The 20045-nt window shown below is 32.0% G+C and overlaps 1 protein-coding gene across 3 annotated transcripts; it reads right to left on the bottom strand.

Moving 5' to 3' along the window:
* Positions 1-11859: 11859 nt before the first annotated feature.
* On the bottom strand, positions 11860-19673 carry LOC123230314. 3 transcript variants are annotated; one of them, XM_044656485.1, is made up of 3 exons: positions 16665-19673; positions 16355-16433; positions 11860-16272 (listed from the first exon to the last, which is right to left on the bottom strand). In XM_044656485.1, exon 3 carries the CDS (start codon positions 13358-13360, stop codon positions 11996-11998), a length of 1365 nt encoding a protein of 454 aa, XP_044512420.1. In that variant the 5' UTR covers positions 13361-16272; positions 16355-16433; positions 16665-19673; the 3' UTR covers positions 11860-11995. The 3 variants fall into 3 exon arrangements, with proteins under 3 accessions (XP_044512420.1, XP_044512421.1, XP_044512419.1); XM_044656486.1 differs by having other exon boundaries at positions 16355-17845; positions 17934-19673; XM_044656484.1 differs by having other exon boundaries at positions 16355-19673.
* Positions 19674-20045: the final 372 nt, after the last annotated feature.

The raw sequence follows: 20045 nt of genomic DNA, 5'->3' as shown, positions 1-20045 counted from the left end.
CATAAAAAATTACCCTATTTTAAACTCTAACTCGCAAGCCTCTCAATGTCTCTCCTTGACTCTCGTTTCAGGAGAAGCTCGCTTAATCTGTCTCTCAATTTTTCAAATAATTTTGTTTTTGTTCATTTTAATATCTTGTCAATAATTATATTTCTCTTTGTAATTTCATATCAAATTGGATTATAATTCAAAGAAATTTAATCATTTTTATTATTTTAACGATGAGGATAATAAGTATTTTACCGAAGAAATAGAATCACACCCACAAACACCACCACTTAAAAAAAAAAAAATCAATGGTGTAAGAGTATTTCAATTAAATAAAAAAATATTAGTGGTAAAATGGTTTAATATACAATGTGTTTAATATGTGTTTGTTTAGTTGACAATTGACATCTCTAAGACATATCAACAAGTATTATAAAAATAAAATGCCACAATCAGTACGTGAATCTTTTACTACTAATCCATTCAGTTATATAATAGAAAAAATGTCTAATTTCACATATAATCGAAAGAATATGAGATTATATGGTTAGGAATGTTGTCACAATTTATCAAACTTTTCCATTAGGTTATAAGTTTTTAAGAGTTAATTAGAATCTGATATAGTTAGAAATTATGAACTAATAACAATAAAAACAATAAATGAACTTAGTTAATTTGATAGAACTATTTCAATTTCTGATTTATGAATATCTAATACCTAAGATTTAGGGTATATTTGTGCAACAACTTATTATATTTATTTTGATGAACAATTACAAAAAGATAAAAATTTCATTTTAAGTTTTAGAATGCCCACATACTAGTGTAACCATTTATGACGTATTAGCAAACATTTTTAATAAATATAAAAAAAGAGTATTTTTTCTATCACATTTAATAATGCAAAATAAAACGATAAAATTATTGAGTTAACATTTTTGCTATTAATTATTTCACGTTAAATATGTATATCATACAATGAATTTAATTGCATAAGAGGGAATAAGTTTAGCACATTCAAAAATAGGAATAATTGCACATACTATTACTTATATTTCATCATCTTCTTTCCATTTACAAGCATATCATTTAATATATAAATAAATAAGATTAAAAAGGAAAAAAAAAAAAAACGGATATTACAACTTGTTGGAACTTAACATATTTAAAATTAAAATCATGTGGAGATTATGAAAATATAATTACTTGATATTTTAATATACAATCAAAAGATAAAGATTTTATAAATCCTATATTTTTTACTAAATGTTATTCATAAATTGGTTCTGCTTTGATGAACATGTTAGAATTTCTAAAAAATGCTACTAATCAATGTTTTTGCAACTTGATTAGTTTCTTATTATATAATGAATATTAGTTTTATTTTTTTAAGAATATGGACGTCAAGAAATTTTTGAACCTATTTCAAAATTAGGGGAAGAAATTAAAAAATTGAAAAAATTACACTTTTATTGCTTGCTGCATTTGTTGAACTAAATCTTACGTAAAATTATTAGAAATAAAGAAAGAATATATATATATATATATATATATATATATATATATATATATATATATATATATATATATATATATATATATATATATATATATATATATATATATATATGACACTCAACCAATTATACAAATAATGAGTAATCAACTACTTCTAATGCTAAAAAAGCATAAATTATCAAGTTCAATTCATAATTTTATAGATCTCCCTGATAACATATTTCTAACACTCAGAATTACCTAAAGCATGCTCACAGTTCCAACAAATCACAATCTAGCAATATAAGACATTATTAAAACCAAACCATTATCCATACAAGTCATCCTCTATTCCTTTCCTCCATCGATAGCAAGGAATCTTCATGTGGCTTTGATTGAATTCAGGGTCCAAAGCTATTGCAAAATCACTCTCTCAACTCACACTTTTGTGCTTGGGTTGTCAGCCATGAAAATCCTTTTATTTTTCTGGAAATGATGTCAAGAATAATTGTTCACGAGGTTTTCCACTTAAATGCTAATTTTGAAATCACCGCAAAATAGTTTATATCCAATTTCAAATTCGGTAAACTGATGAACGGTCTGCATACTACTGGGAACACTCGTTCATCTTCTTACACTTTGCCATTTTCATATAACTGAAGCGAAATGATTATTTGCCCCTCTTAAGACATGAATGGGCATCCATCCTTATGGCAAACATCTATTCCAACCCTTATGCACTATTTACACACTTTAACACATTGACACAATAATCACTACAAAAAGACAAAAATACTACTCTTAAGCATATCTATGGATGTTATATTTCTCCATCTTTAAAAGAATTTTATCCTCAAAATTCACTTAAACAAATGTAGGAACCTTTATTCATGTCTTGCTCAACCTCCCAAGTGGCCTCTTCGACCCGATGACTCCTTCATAAAACCTTAATTAGAAAATCATGCTTAATCCTGAGCTTTTTAACCTATTTATCTAGAATTTGAACATAACGCTCCTTATAGACCAAATTGTCCTCAAGCTCCTCATCCTCTATCTTTTGCATATAAGTTAGGTCACTAATATACTTGCATGACAATGATACATGACAAATGTTATGAATGTGATTCATACTTGCTAGTAACGTAAGTTGTTAAGCAACCTTACTTACTTGCTCTAAAATCTCAAACTGTCCCACATATCTCGGAGCCAACTTACCTCTTTACTGAATCTCATCACATGTCTATAAAGGGGAAACCTTAACAAAAACTTTATCATCCACCTCAAACTCATAGTGTCACCTCCTCTGATTGATATAACTTTTCTAGTAATCTTATGCTTGTCTCATCCTCTCTTTAATTAGTCTAATATTCTCAATCATTTTCTAGGTCATCTTCAGTCCCAAAGTCTGTGTCAAGACATCTCTCTCACCTATGTCATCTTAATGAAGAGGTGAACTACACTTTCACCCACAAAGTTCCTTGTAAGGAGCTATCTAAATGGTTGCCTAAAAATTGTTATTTTACACAAACTCTATCAGTGGCAACACATCAGTCTAACTCACTTCTCGATCCAAACAACATGTCCTCAATCACTTTATTAACCCTTTCAGTCTGCCTATCGATCTAAGAATGATAAGCAATACTAAATGCCAACCTCATGCCCAAAAACCTCTATAAACTTTCTTAAAAACTTAACACAAACCTTTTGTCTTAGTCCGACACTATAGTTTTGGTTACCCTATGCAATCTTACAATCTCTTTAACATAAATTTGACTCAGCTTATCAGTACTGACATTATCCTGACCAGAATGAAATATGTCAACTTGGTTAACCGATCCACTATAACCCATAATACATTATATCCACTTTTAACTGTCGAGTCCAACTATAAAATCTGTAGAAATGTGCTCCCATTTCCACTCAAGAATATTCAAAGGTTACAACAACTTAGATGGTTTCTGATGTTTAGCCTTTATCTACTGACATACCAAACACTTAGCAACAAAACTTGCCATATCATTTTTCATACCAAACCATCAGAATGATCTCCTTAGATCTTAATACATTTTTACACTCTCAAGAAGAGTAGTGTAATGAGAACTATGGGTATTTGTGAGGATCCTACTCCTCAAACCATTATTACAGGGAACAAATTTGACCTTAAAATCAAAGACATTATCAATAACACTGAACTCGACCTCAATACCCTTAGTAGTTCTCTATCTCACTTGTTGTAACACTCATAAATATGTCTTAAGGGTAAAATGGTCTTTTATACAGATATGATTAATGGTGTAATGATTCAAAGTGAAATAAATGTTGAATTGTAATTTTTTAGTGACACACAACTATGCATGGATAGGTCATGTCTATGTGTACTGTCACATTAACCAAATAAGGTAATTTCCACATGAAATTTGAATTGAGTGATACATGACCGTGTATGGTGTTACTGTTGGGACTAGTGCCCTAGGCCTAATCCCTATAATGATAGAAGTTCATTAATAAAGGTCATGGTTGTAGTTTTCTATGGAATTCTTCATCATATATGCTTAGACAAATGTCTTAAGAATGGTTGAATCATGACAACAGGATTAGTGTTCAACATCTGATTGTGAAAACCTTATGTTCTTAACACATCCGTAATTCTGATATTACCATGACCAAAAATGCGAGTAATAATAATAGAGTTATTATAGTGTTAAACGATCTTATCAAAAGATGATAACGGTTCTCATATGTCAAAGTTGTTTGTTGATAAATTGGTACATCATATGGGTGCACGTTGTAGACTCATATAGATGGTTGTTCTAATGTCTATGAAAAATATCCTCTTAGTGAATAAATGTATATTTAATCCTTAAACTTGAGGTCATCAGATCGTTTTATATAAGGATCAGTATGGTTTCACACTAACCCAATATAGTATAATCAAAGGATTGCCATAAAGGTGACGATTAACCATATATGATTTACACGAAAACTGTGGTGGATCAACAGAGCATTTGTCACTCTCGATCACAGGAACTAATATCTAAGTTAAGGTCTTTAACAGATGACAATGACCAATTAAACTATAGTCATAATGGGATTGAGTAGAAACTCAATCTGATATTTTTTTAGTCATTAACAAAAGTCAATTTATATAACTCGAGGATCCTTAAGGAAGACAATTCATGTATACCTTAGTCTCAAAGAGATATCATATGACAAAATGATCAAATTGTACAATTAACTGAATCACTAACAGGTTAAAAAGTCATATGTTGACACTATTAACTAGGTGGTCATAATGTCTTGTTAGAGGCAACTTTTGGTCTGTGTTTGTATGGATGCTAGGTCGGGAGCCTGACATAAAAGAGTTCAATATCAATTTAGTGAAGAGTCAACAAGTCATACACAAAAAGAAGTTGATCGAATTCTTAAGGTAAAGGATTTTTTTTTTTTTTTTGTGAATCTAAGTCAGGTCTTAATTAGATTTCAAATTGAGAGTTTCGAGTCTTGGAAAAGCCTTTAGAACTAAAGTAAAATAATCATGAATGGTTAGGATTATATGTGAGAAAATACAAGATTGGATTGAATTTATGCAATTAGATAAAGTCAAGCTTAACTCATAATTTCATATGAATCATAAGTTTAAATAAAATGAAATAAAAATAATTTATATATATATATATATGCATGCATGTTATGTGCATAATTCTCACATGGAAAAAAATGTGAGGTGCACTTCATATAAGGTTCTCATGCAAGAAACAAAGAAAGGTGCACATAGACATGTCAAATGGGTCGGACTAACCCATAGCCCAATCAGAACCACAAAAAAATTATATGGCCCAAAAAGGCTAGACATGCACTGTGATGGGCCATGGGTTGGCTCATGGGCTTTTCGGATCGTATCATGGGCTTGGGTATCAAGCCCGACTTGGCCTGTTACTATTTACATAATAAATAAAAAAATTTTAAAAATAATTAATTGGTTGATTAAATAACAAATATAATATAAAAATTATTTTTTATTAGGTCGACCTAGCTTTATATATATAAGGTCATCTATGATGATAAGCCTATGACTTATGTTGAGGTTGTGTTATGTCCAGACTCTGAGAGATGGCTTGAAGTCATGAAAATTGAGATAGATTCTATGTACTAAAACCAAATATGGTCTTTGGCAAATCCACCTAAAAGGGTTGGGTTTTCAAAGGGAAAGCTAACATGAAAGGTAACATACATATTTATAAAGCATGTTTGGTTATGTAATACCCTTAGGTACGTTCCAAGGGCATTTGTGTCTTTTGATCATACTTTGAGACATTTCCAGTTTTAAATTTATATGTTGAAATGTATGTGTGTGTGTGTTATATACAAACCAATTACAAAGAAAAACAAAAAAAAAAAAAAATATATATATATATATATATATATATATATATATATATATATATATATATTAATATATTCAAAAGTATGTAAATTTATATATATGGTGAGAAAAGTCAAAAAAGGCAACCTTTACACTTTTTCCATCATTTTCCCGTCTCTTCCAGAAGGAGGCAGTTTCTTCCTTTCTTTGCTATGTTTTTGAAGAAAAGTGAGTGATTTGGAAGGGTTTTAGAGGATAAATAAGGAAGGAAAAGAGGAAGAAACACTTTGGGAGCTTGATAACCAAAAGATCTCTTCCTTTTCCCTTTACCTATGTTTATATATATATTGGATGCATGTTATATGACTATGTTAGTATGTTTTGGTGTTGATTTAAGGCGATTTTGGTGATAAAGAAAGCAAAACAAGGAGGAGGGAGCCAACTTGCAAAGATTGGCTTGAAACAAGGTAAGAGATATCATCTTTGATATGTTGCATGTTTTAGGTTTTTGGTTCCTTAGATCTATGTTATAAATGATGATTTTAAAGTTGAGAAATGTTGTTTTGCCATTTGGGTTGTCTATGTGTGTGATTTTGTTCATGGCAGAAAGTTTGATAATATTTATAGTTTTGCCATTATTTTGTCCCATGTTTTGGCTATCTTATCTAATGAATTATGAGTGTTATTATAGCGTGTTGGAAAGATCTTTAAATTCTCTTTTCAATGATATATAACTTGTATGAATTAGAGACCGTTTGGACTGTTAAATGACATGAACAAAAAAACTATCTTACCAAATAAACAGTGAAGACAGTTTTTTTGCCACTGACTTCATCCCACGTTTTGGCTGTCTTATCTGATGAATCATGAGTACTATTATAGCTTGTTAGAAATCTCTTTGAATCCTATTTCCAATTATATATAGTTTGTATGAATTAGAGATCATTTGGACTGTTAAATATTGTATGAACCAAAAGAACTATTTTACCAAATAAACAGTGAAGACAGTTTTTGCCACTGATTTCATCTCACATTTTACTGCCTTATCTATGAATTATGAGTAATATTATAGCTTGTTGGAAATCTCTTTTAATCCTCTTTTTAAATATATATAGCTTGTATAAATTAGAAATCGTTTGGACTGTTAAATTGTATGAAAAAGAAGGCTGCCCTGCCAAATGACTGTTTTGTGAACAGTATTTCGCAGTTTTTGGAAAGAAAGAAAATGAGGAGAAAAAGGAAAGGAAGAAAGAAAGAAAAGAAAGGAAAGGAAAGAAAGAAAAAAAAAAGAAAAGAAAGAAAAACAAGAAAAGGAATTTGAGGCTCAAGATTCAAGGGTCGTCCCAAGAGTATGGTCTGGTCAGTTATGAATAGATTGAGATGGAAGCAAGATTAATAAGATATAAGACACGCATGCATGCTATAAACTATGAGGGGGCACTTTACACTACACCGCCCGTAGTAGGGCACGTCCGTAGTAGGACTTAGACCCCTAGTAGAGTCTGTTCGCAGTAAGCATGCTCGTAATAGAGCTCAATTCAGATTCAAAAATGGTGTAGTAAGAGAAAGAAAGAGAGCTCGAGCTTAGAAAAGTGTCAAATCCCTATAGTCAGCTTCAAAAAAATATCAAATAGATACCATATGGGACAAAGTATGACCCAAATAATAAAAAATAAACTAGATTATTTCCTCGATTTCTTATAGAGGTTATAAATGAAGTTGAGTCCCGAAAGTGAGTTAGAACAGGAAAGGAGATAGTTTACTTAATTCTTTCCCCTTACTGAGTGTTTTTATGTCTCACTTCCTTTTCTTTCATGATTGTAGGTACAAGTGATCGAGGTAGCTGCGAGGCAGGGTCAAGTCAGCGAAGGTAGATCCAACTGGAGCAGGTTACCTCTGGTTTATATTACATGCATATAATCACATGTTCTTATTGATTTTTGACCTTTTTGAGATGATGGTACAGTTATATATGATTACTCCACGTTTTCAGATGTTTTCAGATGAGTTTTCATATGAGTATATACATCTTTTGTTCGCTTCTAGATTTTCAGTTTTCTTAGAATAATTTCTAAACACTTTTAGTGATGCGTTCATGTTAAAGTATTTTAAAAGAAAAAAAAAATAGATGCTCTGGATATTAATTCGTAACATTTCTCCTTTGGTGGTTATTACTTCTAGGGAGGGATGTTACAGGTTGCCAAAGATTTCACTCAAAAACATTGCATTAACTATGATGAGACCATTTCACTGGTTGCAATTCTTAAGTCTATCTTTATTATGTTTGTGATTGTTATATACCATGATTACAAAGTTTGGCAAATAGATGTTAAGACCATCTTCTTGAATAGTAACCTAGTAAAGGCCATCTATATAGCACAACCTGATAGTTTTATTCTTGTTAGATAGGTTGGTAAAGCATTCAAGTTTCAAGAGTTCATTTATGGACTCAAGTAGACTGCAAGGAGCTGGAACATTCATTTTGATGAAACCATTCACGAGTTGGGATTCATTAATAACATGGATGAACTATGTGTGTATAAGAACATTAGTAGGAGCATAATAGTGGTTCTGCTCTTGTATATCAATGACATATCAAGCTTGTAATCAGTAAAGACTTGGTTATCTAAACGTTTCTTTATAAAGAGGTAGCCTATATCTTCGGTATTAAGATCTATTGTGATAGTTCATATTGGCTATTAGGATTAAATCAAAGCATACATAGATAAGGTGCTGATTAGATTCAGTATGCATGAATCCAATAAAAGATTATTGCTTATATCCGATGGTGTATATCTCTAAAAAAAATATGTCCTAAAACACAATCTTAGAGGAATAAGATAAGGAAGATCTCATACGTATCTATGGTAGGATTAATTATGTATCATGTACTTCATGTTATGTATAAGGGTTAATATCTCATATGCCTTGAGCATTTGTAATAAATATCATTCAGATCTAGACAAAAGACACTAGATAACTGTTAAGAATATTTTGAAGTACTTAAGAAGGACTAAAGATGTTTTCTTGGTTTATAGAGGAGAACCTGAGATTATTATAAGAGGACACAGTGATATGAGTTGTTAAAAAAAATTAGGATGAGTTTAAATCCTAATTAGGATTTATATTTTATTTGAATGGTGGTGTAGTTAGCTAGAAAAGCTCCAAACAAAATACAATTACTAATTCTACAATGGAGCTTGAGTACATTGGCGTTTCTGAAATGACAAAGGAAGTTGTTTGGATCAAAAAGTTCATTTCAGAACTTGAAATGGTTTCCAATATTGTCAAACTAGTTGACCTCTATTGTAATAATAATGGAGCTATTCCTCAAGTAAAGGAATTGTGGTCTCATTAGAGATTTAAACATATACTCAAATGATATCACTTGATTCAAGAGATCATTCAATGTTGAGACATTTAAGAGATCATTCAATATGGAGACATTCAAGAGATCATTCAGTGTGGAGAGATACAGATTATGAGAGTTGACACAGATGATAATTTGGAAGACCTGTTGTCCAATTCTTTGTCATAGTAGAAGCATGATAGACATGTAGTTGCATATGACATTAGATATATGAGAGATTCGATATAGTGCAAGTAGGAAATTGTTAGGATAATGCCCTAGAACTGATTAGATTTGTGTATTTGTAGTTCAAATATTTATTATTATTAATAAAAGGTTTTTATCATATATTCATATTTGTGTATATACAATAGGTTCGTAAAAATGATATGTCCTTAGAATAGTAGAACTATGATGAGGAGATTAGATGACTAATCATATAAACCCTACAAAAATATTAATTGGTTATTCTAGAAACATTTGTAATCTTGACATTACTCTAATTAAGGGCACAAGAAAGGAGATGTGATTATCATAGTTTTAGTCGTAATCGTTGATACTGATTGTTTTAAAAAGCTATCTCGACCATTCGTGCATAGATTTTAGAGAAAATATCTCTCTCAAGTTCCAATGGACAGATTTTCAGTTGCAACGACTCTATTATGTACATTTCAAGTTACATTTTTCTTATAAATAGAGCAAGAGTCAATGAAAATGGGTTAGAGAAACTATTGAGCAAACCATATACTCACTCTTCTTACTTTTATTGTTTATCACTCTCACAAAGCTTTCATTGTATTTTTTTGAGAGACCAAGTGCACTTAAATTGTATTTTCAACTCCTGTGAGACATTCAGTACTCCAAAATTTATACTTTTAATACTTGAGAGCGAAATCCCGTATCAACTAGTGTATTGGGTGCAATTCCGAACAAACTAAATGTAAATAAGTTTTTCAAGTGATAATGAAACTCCAAAACAATTTGCTTAGAGAAGTGGATGTAAGAGATTTGCAAGAAGTGTAATGAAGTTGTTCTTTTTGTCTTTGCCTTCTCCTAAATTTTGTGTCTTTTCTTAAAAAACACCCGCCATCAAATCCTTTTGTCTCATCATCCTTCTTTGTTCCTACGCCTTCAATGCATTGCCAACTCTGACTAGGATATACTTAACATATCCTTTGACTCTTCTAATGAAGAGATTTTAGATTCATATTTCTCATATTTGGGTTTAGTATTTAAGTTCTGGTTTGTGTTTTTGGATCGACTCAACTCACGGGTCCCTTAAGACAATAACTCTAATATCAATTTGCTGTTGTATGGCACATGAAATTAAAAAAAGAAACGAAACAAAACAAAACAACAAAAGAAATTTTAATAAATACAAGTATATCCTTAAATACTAAAAATTCTAAACAGAAACTAGATAATCTCCTTATACAAAGGCATGACTAACAATTTAAAATTAAACAACTAACTTTCTAAAGATATGGTCTTCAGCAGACTCATTCTTTCTTCGTTTGCACCCTACCAACTTGTTTCACACATTATCAGTTTTGTCAACAACCCATGTCAATCTTATGTAATAGTTGCTTATAAATTTTTGCAATAGAAACAGACAATCAATAATGAGAGAGATTTGGTATATGCTCTCAAAGTTAAAGAATGCCCTCAAATTTTGTTTTTACCGGGAAGGAGGATCATGTACAGGGAGAAAGGTAAGACAGGCCTTGCTCGCTTAAGAGTGATGTGAAGCCCCTATACATTGAATTCTTGTTCCTGGAAAGCTGCAATTGACAATGGTCTTTGCAGAGTGGCATAGCAGATGAGTTGATTCAAATGATTGCACATTTCTTTTACAAAGCAAAGAGGCTTTCATGGATCAATAAAGGAAGTCGTACCTTGTTATTAGTATAAAGTTGGTATCCAATCTTTTTATTCAATGAAAAAAATGTTTTCTGCTAGTTTTTGGTCCATCATTTTCTTTACTTGATCAGCATTCCCTGTATAATATAGTTTTTTTTTTCTTTTATGTAAATTGATTGCAGTTCCATGGCATGCATATAATAAGTGTGGTTTATGATGAGGAGTAACATGATTTGGCAGGTTGAGCTGTTAGACTAGGCATAACTAGTGTTGCTGATGCTGTAGAATCTCCGACTGTGCTAGTTGTTGAATTGAGTTAGGCTCTCTGGCGTCACTCTTGTTTGGAGGCTGCAATGTGCAAAACCAATGGTTAAAGGCGAAAGAAATACCTCTAAGACAAATTGTATTTTCCTACAAAAGCAGATTCACTTGTGTATGATTCTGGATCTTGAACAACATTGTTGGTGTTTAAGATCCAATACTATACCTAACTCTGTCCAATTTTGGTAAATAATTGTAATGTTAATCAGTCTCAAGATTTCTTTATTAACTCTTTTCCCTTGACGCGCTGAAGCAGTGGCAGTTGGAAAAACAATCATAGTCACATTCAGGTAGCACATCAACAACTTCTAATCATGAAATTCCCTTGTAATTGAATGAGCAGAATCAACATTATTTAATCTCTTAAAGGAATCATGATTTAATAAATTCAAGATCCACCTGTTTAAATTAATGCCTTTGTGCTCTCAAAATACTATATAATTAATCTGTCTCATCATATAAGACACCAAAAGCAACAGAATTTGGAAATCTTCAACAATTTAATAAAAATTAACTATAGAACATATTATAAGGAAAGCCCAAATCCCAGATATTAAAAACTGAAAAACTGACGATTTAAACGGGAAAAAACATTAACTAGCAACATACACATGATACTATATGGAAAAACCTAAGCTGTAATCAGCTCGCAGTCGCTTGAACTCTAGTTCCATTTCCATCCGCTTGTTCTCAATTTTCAGAGTTTCATTTTCCAGTCTCATCTTCTTCATCTTCCTGTCTTGCTTCCACCAAATCCTCTGCCACTTAAACCGCTGCTTCTCCAACTTGAGCATTTGAGCCTTCACATGTAGCCTCTCCACCCTTATCCGACATGACCGAAATGCCATCCATTTCTTCCACAATCCATCTATGTCGCTTCCCTTGGGGCTGATATGATGATCAGTGTGACTTTGTTGTCGTTGGTCCTTAAATGTTCCATTAAAACCCACAAGCTCTGAGGGACAAACAGCTTCTTTATCTCTGCTGACCTCTTCCAAACTTTTTCCAGAGACCACTGAAACTCCGAGCATTGCACCAATATCCAAAGTTTCATCATCTTGATGTTGTTTATCAATTCCATTGAAGCCTTCAAAATTCAGGAGATTAACAACTTCTGCTTCTCTTGCTACAGAGACCTCTTGAACCCCCAAAATTCCACCACTATCCTCAGTTTCATTTGATTGACCATGAGCTCCAGCACCTTCAACTCGTTCATCAGAATCATTAGCCCTGTAACTCCTTGAGTTAGACTCAAATTTTTCTCTCCTCTTGAGTGCCAATTGCAAGTATCTCTGCAAATCTGGGTCATTAGGAAGATATAGTTGATTGCCATTGTGATATGAGCACATGTCTTCATAAAACAATTGTTTTGAGCACAATATTTTCCTTACATCCTCCCTATCCTTGTCTGATATGTTCATCTCATCTAAGAGCTTTGGGCTTGCCACAACTTTGCAAGAGAAGCCTCGCCCAAGAACTTCATTGAGTCTCTTGTAGTTTTTATTTAAATTATTAAACTTGTCCTCACATTGCTGGGGAGAGACATGATAACCCCTCTCAACCATGACATTTGAGACAAGCCTCCATTTTCCTATTTTCTGCAAGACCGAAGACCCCTGTCTTCCACTGCCAATAACACAAGATGCATATTGCCGAATGTAAGAAACAGCAGTAATCAAAAGCTTCACCATTTGTTCAGTCCATTTTATACGCTGCCATGGTTTCTCCATCCCTTTACCAACTTCATTATGATCATTAACACCTATCTCATCGATAGTACAGTCAATGACTGAAATAGGTTGCACCTGCATAGACTGTACATTCAAGTGGGAACCACTTTCGGTGTGCTGTTGAACCATAGAACCCCGTTCATAAAATTGTGGGTCTTCGTGGTGATGAAGCTGCATCGGTCCTTGCACGTCTTCAAAACTGTGTAGCCTTTCTAGAATCATAAAACTATCTAATAATGATGCACCTTCCATTTGTCTATCAAATTACTGAATTTAACATCAACCTTTATGCAAAACTTCACACTAAAATAAATTCAAGCTACATATCTTCCTTCAAACAGATCCACGGCACACAATTATCCATAGACAAGTGAACCAAACTTATAACAGTTTAAATCATACTCAAGAACACATATATTTGAAATGAAGATTCAAGCAAAATCAAGAAACTCATACTAAGTTTTAATCTTTAAACTGAATCTACCATCCTGAGGAATCAAACATACTTACAAATTCATTGAACAAGCTTAACTCAAATCTGAGAGCCCTTAAAAAAATAACTTATCTAGCACTGAAAGGCAAGCAAAAAAGCCATGTTGTCCGGAGCTCTTGGTTGAGTGGATCTAATTCCAATCAGAGAGCCATTGGCAATGTCAGTTTCATAATCAGGACAACGACAAATAAAAATGTAACGCTCAAAAAGACAACTTACTTTAAGCATGCATTGAATTACCTTGATTTGTTTTTAGCATGGAAATAGATTCCTTACCTTTTTCCACAAGTCAAATTAATAGCTAAACTACATGGTAATTTTATACTACTGAATCTAAACTTTACATTTGTAAATTTAACAATCAATCATTATAGAGCAATCAACTTGATTTTATAAAAGATATTAAAATTGTTTTGAAAATACATTTTTGGTGGTAAATAAATTAAAATAATTTAGTGCAAGATTACTACTTTTGCAGATGCCAACATTAAAAGTTACCCATTTGTTCTAAAATTAACTTTTCTGTCAATTGAGTAATGATATATTTCAGTGTTTTAGCGTAAATATTTTCATATTTGAAAAACATGTATTGTAAGCACAAATAACATGCATATCAGATATCTTCTAGTCATAAGTAGCTGTAGATACTACTATAAGGCACCACATGCCCAGATCTAATTCCATTATCATTAAAACTGCTATATTTGTCTATGTACCAGAAAGGTTAGAAAACATTTTTTTTGTGACAAATGACTCTGAATTCTTGGACTCCAGCCTGGACAACAACACACTTGAAAAGGAAAGGCAATACCTAGACTAGCAGTCTCAAATATGAAGCTTCAAGCATATACGTAACTTCCATGTACCATTTAAATTTCATCCTTAGTTTAAACATAATTTGATTTTGAGACACTAAAATATACAATAGATCACATCAGCGTGACTTTTCAATTTCCTTTTATAATAGCAGTGATAGGCTCTCAATAAGGGATAATAATTCATTCCTATCTCTCACTAACCAGTTGTAAAAAGATCAGGTTCTGTTTGATATATCTCAGTAACTACTGCCATCGGAGTAAAAAAAGAAAAAGGAGAACCTATTTTTCATAATTCATGACAAAGCCAATAGTATCATAGTAGCACGCAATGAATCTCTAATCACGAAGGTAGAGCACGAGGAATGCACGTCATACAAAAGTTCTTCCAAAACATTGAAAAAGCAAATCATATCACGAGGTTTTGCAAGTCATCATGTGGAAAGATTCAAATTTGAAAAACCAAAAAACTGAAAAATATAGCTGGCACACAAAACGTAAGCTATGCAAACTGAAGTAATACTAAAATGATGCATGGAAGTTGAAAACTAAAATTCTAAATGTGGAAACTACTTTCCTATAGGAGAGGTTATTCAATGCTCTTGTAACACCATGCTTCAGACTTACAAACTTAAGGATCAGATACATAAATCAAATAGTGGAACAAGCGAAATAGGAGAATGCATAAAAAATCCTTCATTTCGATACCAATATGATTATGCTTCCATCAAATTAAATAGTTATAGTTGGTTGAATTTATTTTCCATAGTACAATGAACTTTGTTTATAACAATTTACACAAATTTTAAGAGTACACTGGCATCTTTGGCATTTTTCTACCATTATTTAAGTTGTGGACCATTTCAAAAGAAGGCCTAGCAAAAATTTTTTTTTTTTTTTCTCATGTGGACTAAGAAAATTTTCTTTGCTAACTTGATTATGATCCTTTCAAATATTCTTTAAATTGTTACTGAGCCTGCATTTTTTTTAATCCATGACAGAAATGCTTAGCATAACCTTAAGTACTTTGAAAATTCATGGTTTAATCATTCCAAACCCAAGAGAAAATTCTCACCAAAATCTAACTTTAGTTCTCCTATTCATTTGACAATACCCGACATAATCTTAAATTGAGCTTAGCTATTAGCATGAAATCATATCAAAATACAATTAAGAATATTCAATTAAATGTTGGAGTCCAGAAGCTATGCTGCGAACTCTAAAAAAATATGTATCACCATAATTACATTCTAAGCTGTCTGCATAGTTCAGATTTTTGTGTTGACTGATTCTATGAAAGTAGTTTTATGTGTGCTAGCTCTATGTCCAGTTCACGATATCATAGTAAACAATGACATGACTAGTATTATGACTTTTAGAAGTTTTAAACAAAAAAAAAGATAAAGGAAAATGAACTAGAAGAAGAAATCTGATCTCAAAGTTCCAATAGATAAACACTGTCCTTGTAAATCAAAATAAAATGTACAGTTACACTCAAAAGACTGGGATGAAATTTATTCTAAGAATCCCCAAAAGTAATTTCAAGGCCTACTTTTAACTTATCTTTCTCCTATAAAAATACATAAATCACTTTCAGAAAATGTATTGCCTTCCTAACCATTCAGATAAAAAAAGCACATATTTTTAACCTTCCCTGTCTGTCTCTCTTATAATTATTTGAACTCTAGTTTCAAAAGATCACCATTGCTGGTAATAAACTTTACTCCTCTTCTTTAAGCCACCAGCACAAACCATAAGGAAACAGGACTTCAAACAGGCCTTGCATCCGTAATTATGTTAAAGACACAGAACCCAAACCAAACAAATTTAATTTTTGCCACAGCAATTCTGATTAGCTGGCAGAAGAAAAATAAATAAAATTAGAAGAAAGTGGTTTAGCTCCTACAGTATAATAGTTGGATAAGAAAATTAACTGACCCATTAAAAGCTGCTACTTTGGAAGCAAATTTAGTGAGTCCACACTTGTGTTTCAATGGTCTGTAGATGCATAGGTATTCTGGATAAAGTTAAACAGTATAAGATAATTTATGTAACACTCAAAATTTTACATGCTAAATTTAACCAGCGACGACTTGCTTTCACCAACAGAAGATAAATTTCCCTGTTGACACTTCAATTTTTTCATGTTAAAGATGTAGTGATATGATTTTGAAATAACAGATAAAATCTAAAGAATAGAGCTAAACTGTATCCCAGGAACAGATTCTCATTGAAAGAAACAACAAACTTTCATTGGTAGCATGATAGCCTCAGTTTCAAGGCAATGCAATAGGTTCCACTTAAAAATAGAGCTCACTGCTGAAAACAAAATGAATAGATAGAAGTCTCTTATAGACATCAGATGCTACAGTATGTATAAAAATCACTTACTTCACATAGTAAAACAATTATGTCAAAGCAAATCCAGCTACGGAAAATAATATAATATAAAGCATTAATTACTATCAAGTATCCAAATAATGATATAAAGAATATAAGAATATAACAATTACCTTGTTAACAATATGGATTTAAGTAGATTCGAAACTGATAAAAGAATATCTTATAAACAGAAAAAAACCAGATATTCATAAACATCCTATCAGCTTTATGCTCGATAATTTGGTACCTTATCTTTAAACCTAAGCACCAGTACAGTCATTCTCAAGTAGTATCATCCCAAATCTTTGATTAGCCTTCCTCAAGATAAAAATAAATAAATTTATGACCTCTACTTTCTTAAAATTTCCAAATAAATGAAGAAAGATAAAAGGAGTTGCAAAGTTAAATGAAGAAACAACAAAGTTGTGCATTATCTGCAAATAAAATGGAATTCAACATATATGATGCCATTGCACAAGGAATAAGCAGATAATCATAATTCCCAAGGCCCTTAATGTAAACAAAAGAATGCACATGATATGAGAAAGAGTGATACATTGGCATACATTTCATACTACCTCCTTCAAAATTTTTGTTATGTTGGATTTCTCTGATATTAATCACCACATTGTGTGGTGTTAGAGTATAATAGTATAATCCAATTTAAAATGAAAGAATTACAGCCTATATGGTAGGGCTACAGGGGTGCCAAACCACCATGAAGAACCCAACAAAAATTATAACCTGCTTTTGAATCCATTTGGAAAGTATGCGGTGGATAGCTAGGCAACCAATTGCTTTATTAATTAAACTGTCAAAATACAGCCAATGTTAATGCTGGAATTACCCTCCCCTAGGCCACAGATATGCCAGTAATAGTAACCCAATGGCACCTGGCAGCAAAGATGCCAGTTTACCCTAGGCCGAAGCCCTCTACCCCTTAATTCCCTTTACTTTTTCCTTGATGATTACTGGCAACTTCTTCCTCCTTCCAGCAGAGATGCCAATATTTGTTATGCTTATCAAGCCCTTCTTCCTTTGATACACCTTGATAATGCGTGGCCTATCAGTATGCAATTACTCAAAGTTGCCCAAATATGTACATAACTGTCTTCACATACATTCATTCTCCTACCTTTAACAATTACAATCTTTTCTTGCTTCCAGTTAATCTTGTAGCAATTCTGCCGCTGCTGCAACTGCAACTCAAGCTTCTGGCCCTTAATCTACAACTTTTTGTCTTATCAGTTAAACGGAGCAAAATCCATGCTTTGCTTCCAGATCCACTGGCCTTGGCCTTGCTGTCCTAAGGGCAAGTAGTTCTTGTACTAGTAAGAAAATTTCAGGATAAACATCAATCGTTATTTCGCATCTAAAATCTATTATTGACACCATCATCTTCACTATTGCCCACAATATTACAAGCATATGGCTCCCATATTCAAGAATGTCCCCAGTATCCTATTTTATGTTATCTCAACCATTAATTACAGAATTTCTATTATCTACTTTCTCATAAACAAGTTAAACTGCTTCAACTCTTACATTATTAATCATCTCAATCCGAGGATCAACTGCAACTACCACTCAAAGTAGGACTGAACATAAGATACGATGAACTTAAAAACCAATTTTTTTTTCCTCAAATCCTCTTTTTAACATTCTTAGAATATCACAAATAATAGCTTTAGGTTCTCCAAAATCAGTCACAACGCTTACATTAGACTCACAAATTTCGTTGAAATCATTAAAACTTGGACTCAACACTATGGCAATACATGACAAACAAAGAAACAAACTTCCATTTCAATAAATACATTCCACAACAGCATTTTCAACTTCTCTATTTTTTGTTTGATTTTGGTTTTAGTAAAACTATGGCGGTCATCACTACACATCAAGCATGCTTAAGTGAAACCCATATAATTTTTCGCCCCTCCCAGTTATCATTCAAGTAAACGAATTAAATACACGATGCAATTAAAGTAAAACTGGGAAAATTATAAGAGAGACATTCATAAAAGAAGCATCAAGCAGCTGAAACTAGGCACTCATCTGTACTGTACTGCTCAAACCCATCTCGCCGGAAAAATAAATAAACTATGGGTACCTAATTAGAGTGCTAATTAGTGATAAAAGTAAAATCCAAAAGCACATTATTGTACTCGTATATATACACCGTATTTAAAACTTCCACCGCTCACCACCGATTGAACAGTTTATGCCAAAAATGTTTGAAGAGACTATTTTACACACATGATTGCCAAACGCCAAATCAAATAAATGTATTACCCTATTGGTAATTACTGAATTACAATAAAGAAATTCTAAATAATTTTATTAATAATTCGTAATAGGCTAATAATGAAATGAGATAATTAAAAATTAAAAAGAACATTATTAATATATAAAATTAACATGAAAAATCAAAGATAGAAGTTTGGTTAGTACTCAAATGTATGGTAACTAGGCCAAAAATCACCATAAAATACTGCTCGCTAACACTGTTACCTTATACTGCTTTTAATTTTAAACTTTACCCTTGAGACGAAGAAGTTTTCAATTTGAATTAAAACTGTTATACAGTCAAAAATTCTTTTTGAACAAACTTATGGATACAGCCTCGCAACAATTAACAATTAACAATCAGTGAACAAGCATCAAGACAAGACATGGCCACGGCTTGTCTCCCAAATTAAATACCTAATTCTTCAATTTCAATTTAGATTAGGATTAAAAAACTCTTTTTCTTTTGTTCAGAACTCTTCCTTTTGCAAGCCCTAGAAAAATTATGTCACCTACCACCACCACCATCATTACCACCACCAGTATAAATACGGCAGAGGAGGACCGGGTCTTGGCCACTGCTCATCAGTTATGAGAGATCAGTTGTGTCGTTTTCTAGTATGAGTTTATATTAACAAAACCTATGGGATAGAATTTTGAAGTGGTAAATCACTGTTTTAACCCAAGGTTTGGAGAAATTACAAGGTTTCACTTATTGAATTATTAAACCACAAATTCTAATCCAAAACATATCACTTTGTTAACACCAATATATTATCATATTGCCGCCTAACTATTTTCACTTTTTTGAATATTATATTAGTACTATAATTTGCACAAATAATATGTTTAATCATGTACAGAAGTAATAACATGACACTATATAAATTAAATAGTTTTAAATTAAAGATAAATCAAAAGACATGTTCCCACCCAAGGTTTGATGGAATCTCAAAATCTC

The sequence above is a fragment of the Mangifera indica genome, chromosome 12, assembly GCF_011075055.1.
Source record: "Mangifera indica cultivar Alphonso chromosome 12, CATAS_Mindica_2.1, whole genome shotgun sequence".
NCBI classification, from domain to species: domain Eukaryota; kingdom Viridiplantae; phylum Streptophyta; class Magnoliopsida; order Sapindales; family Anacardiaceae; genus Mangifera; species Mangifera indica.
The sequence above is the reverse complement of the archived record's forward strand: the minus strand, read 5'-3'. Positions and strand labels throughout refer to the sequence as shown.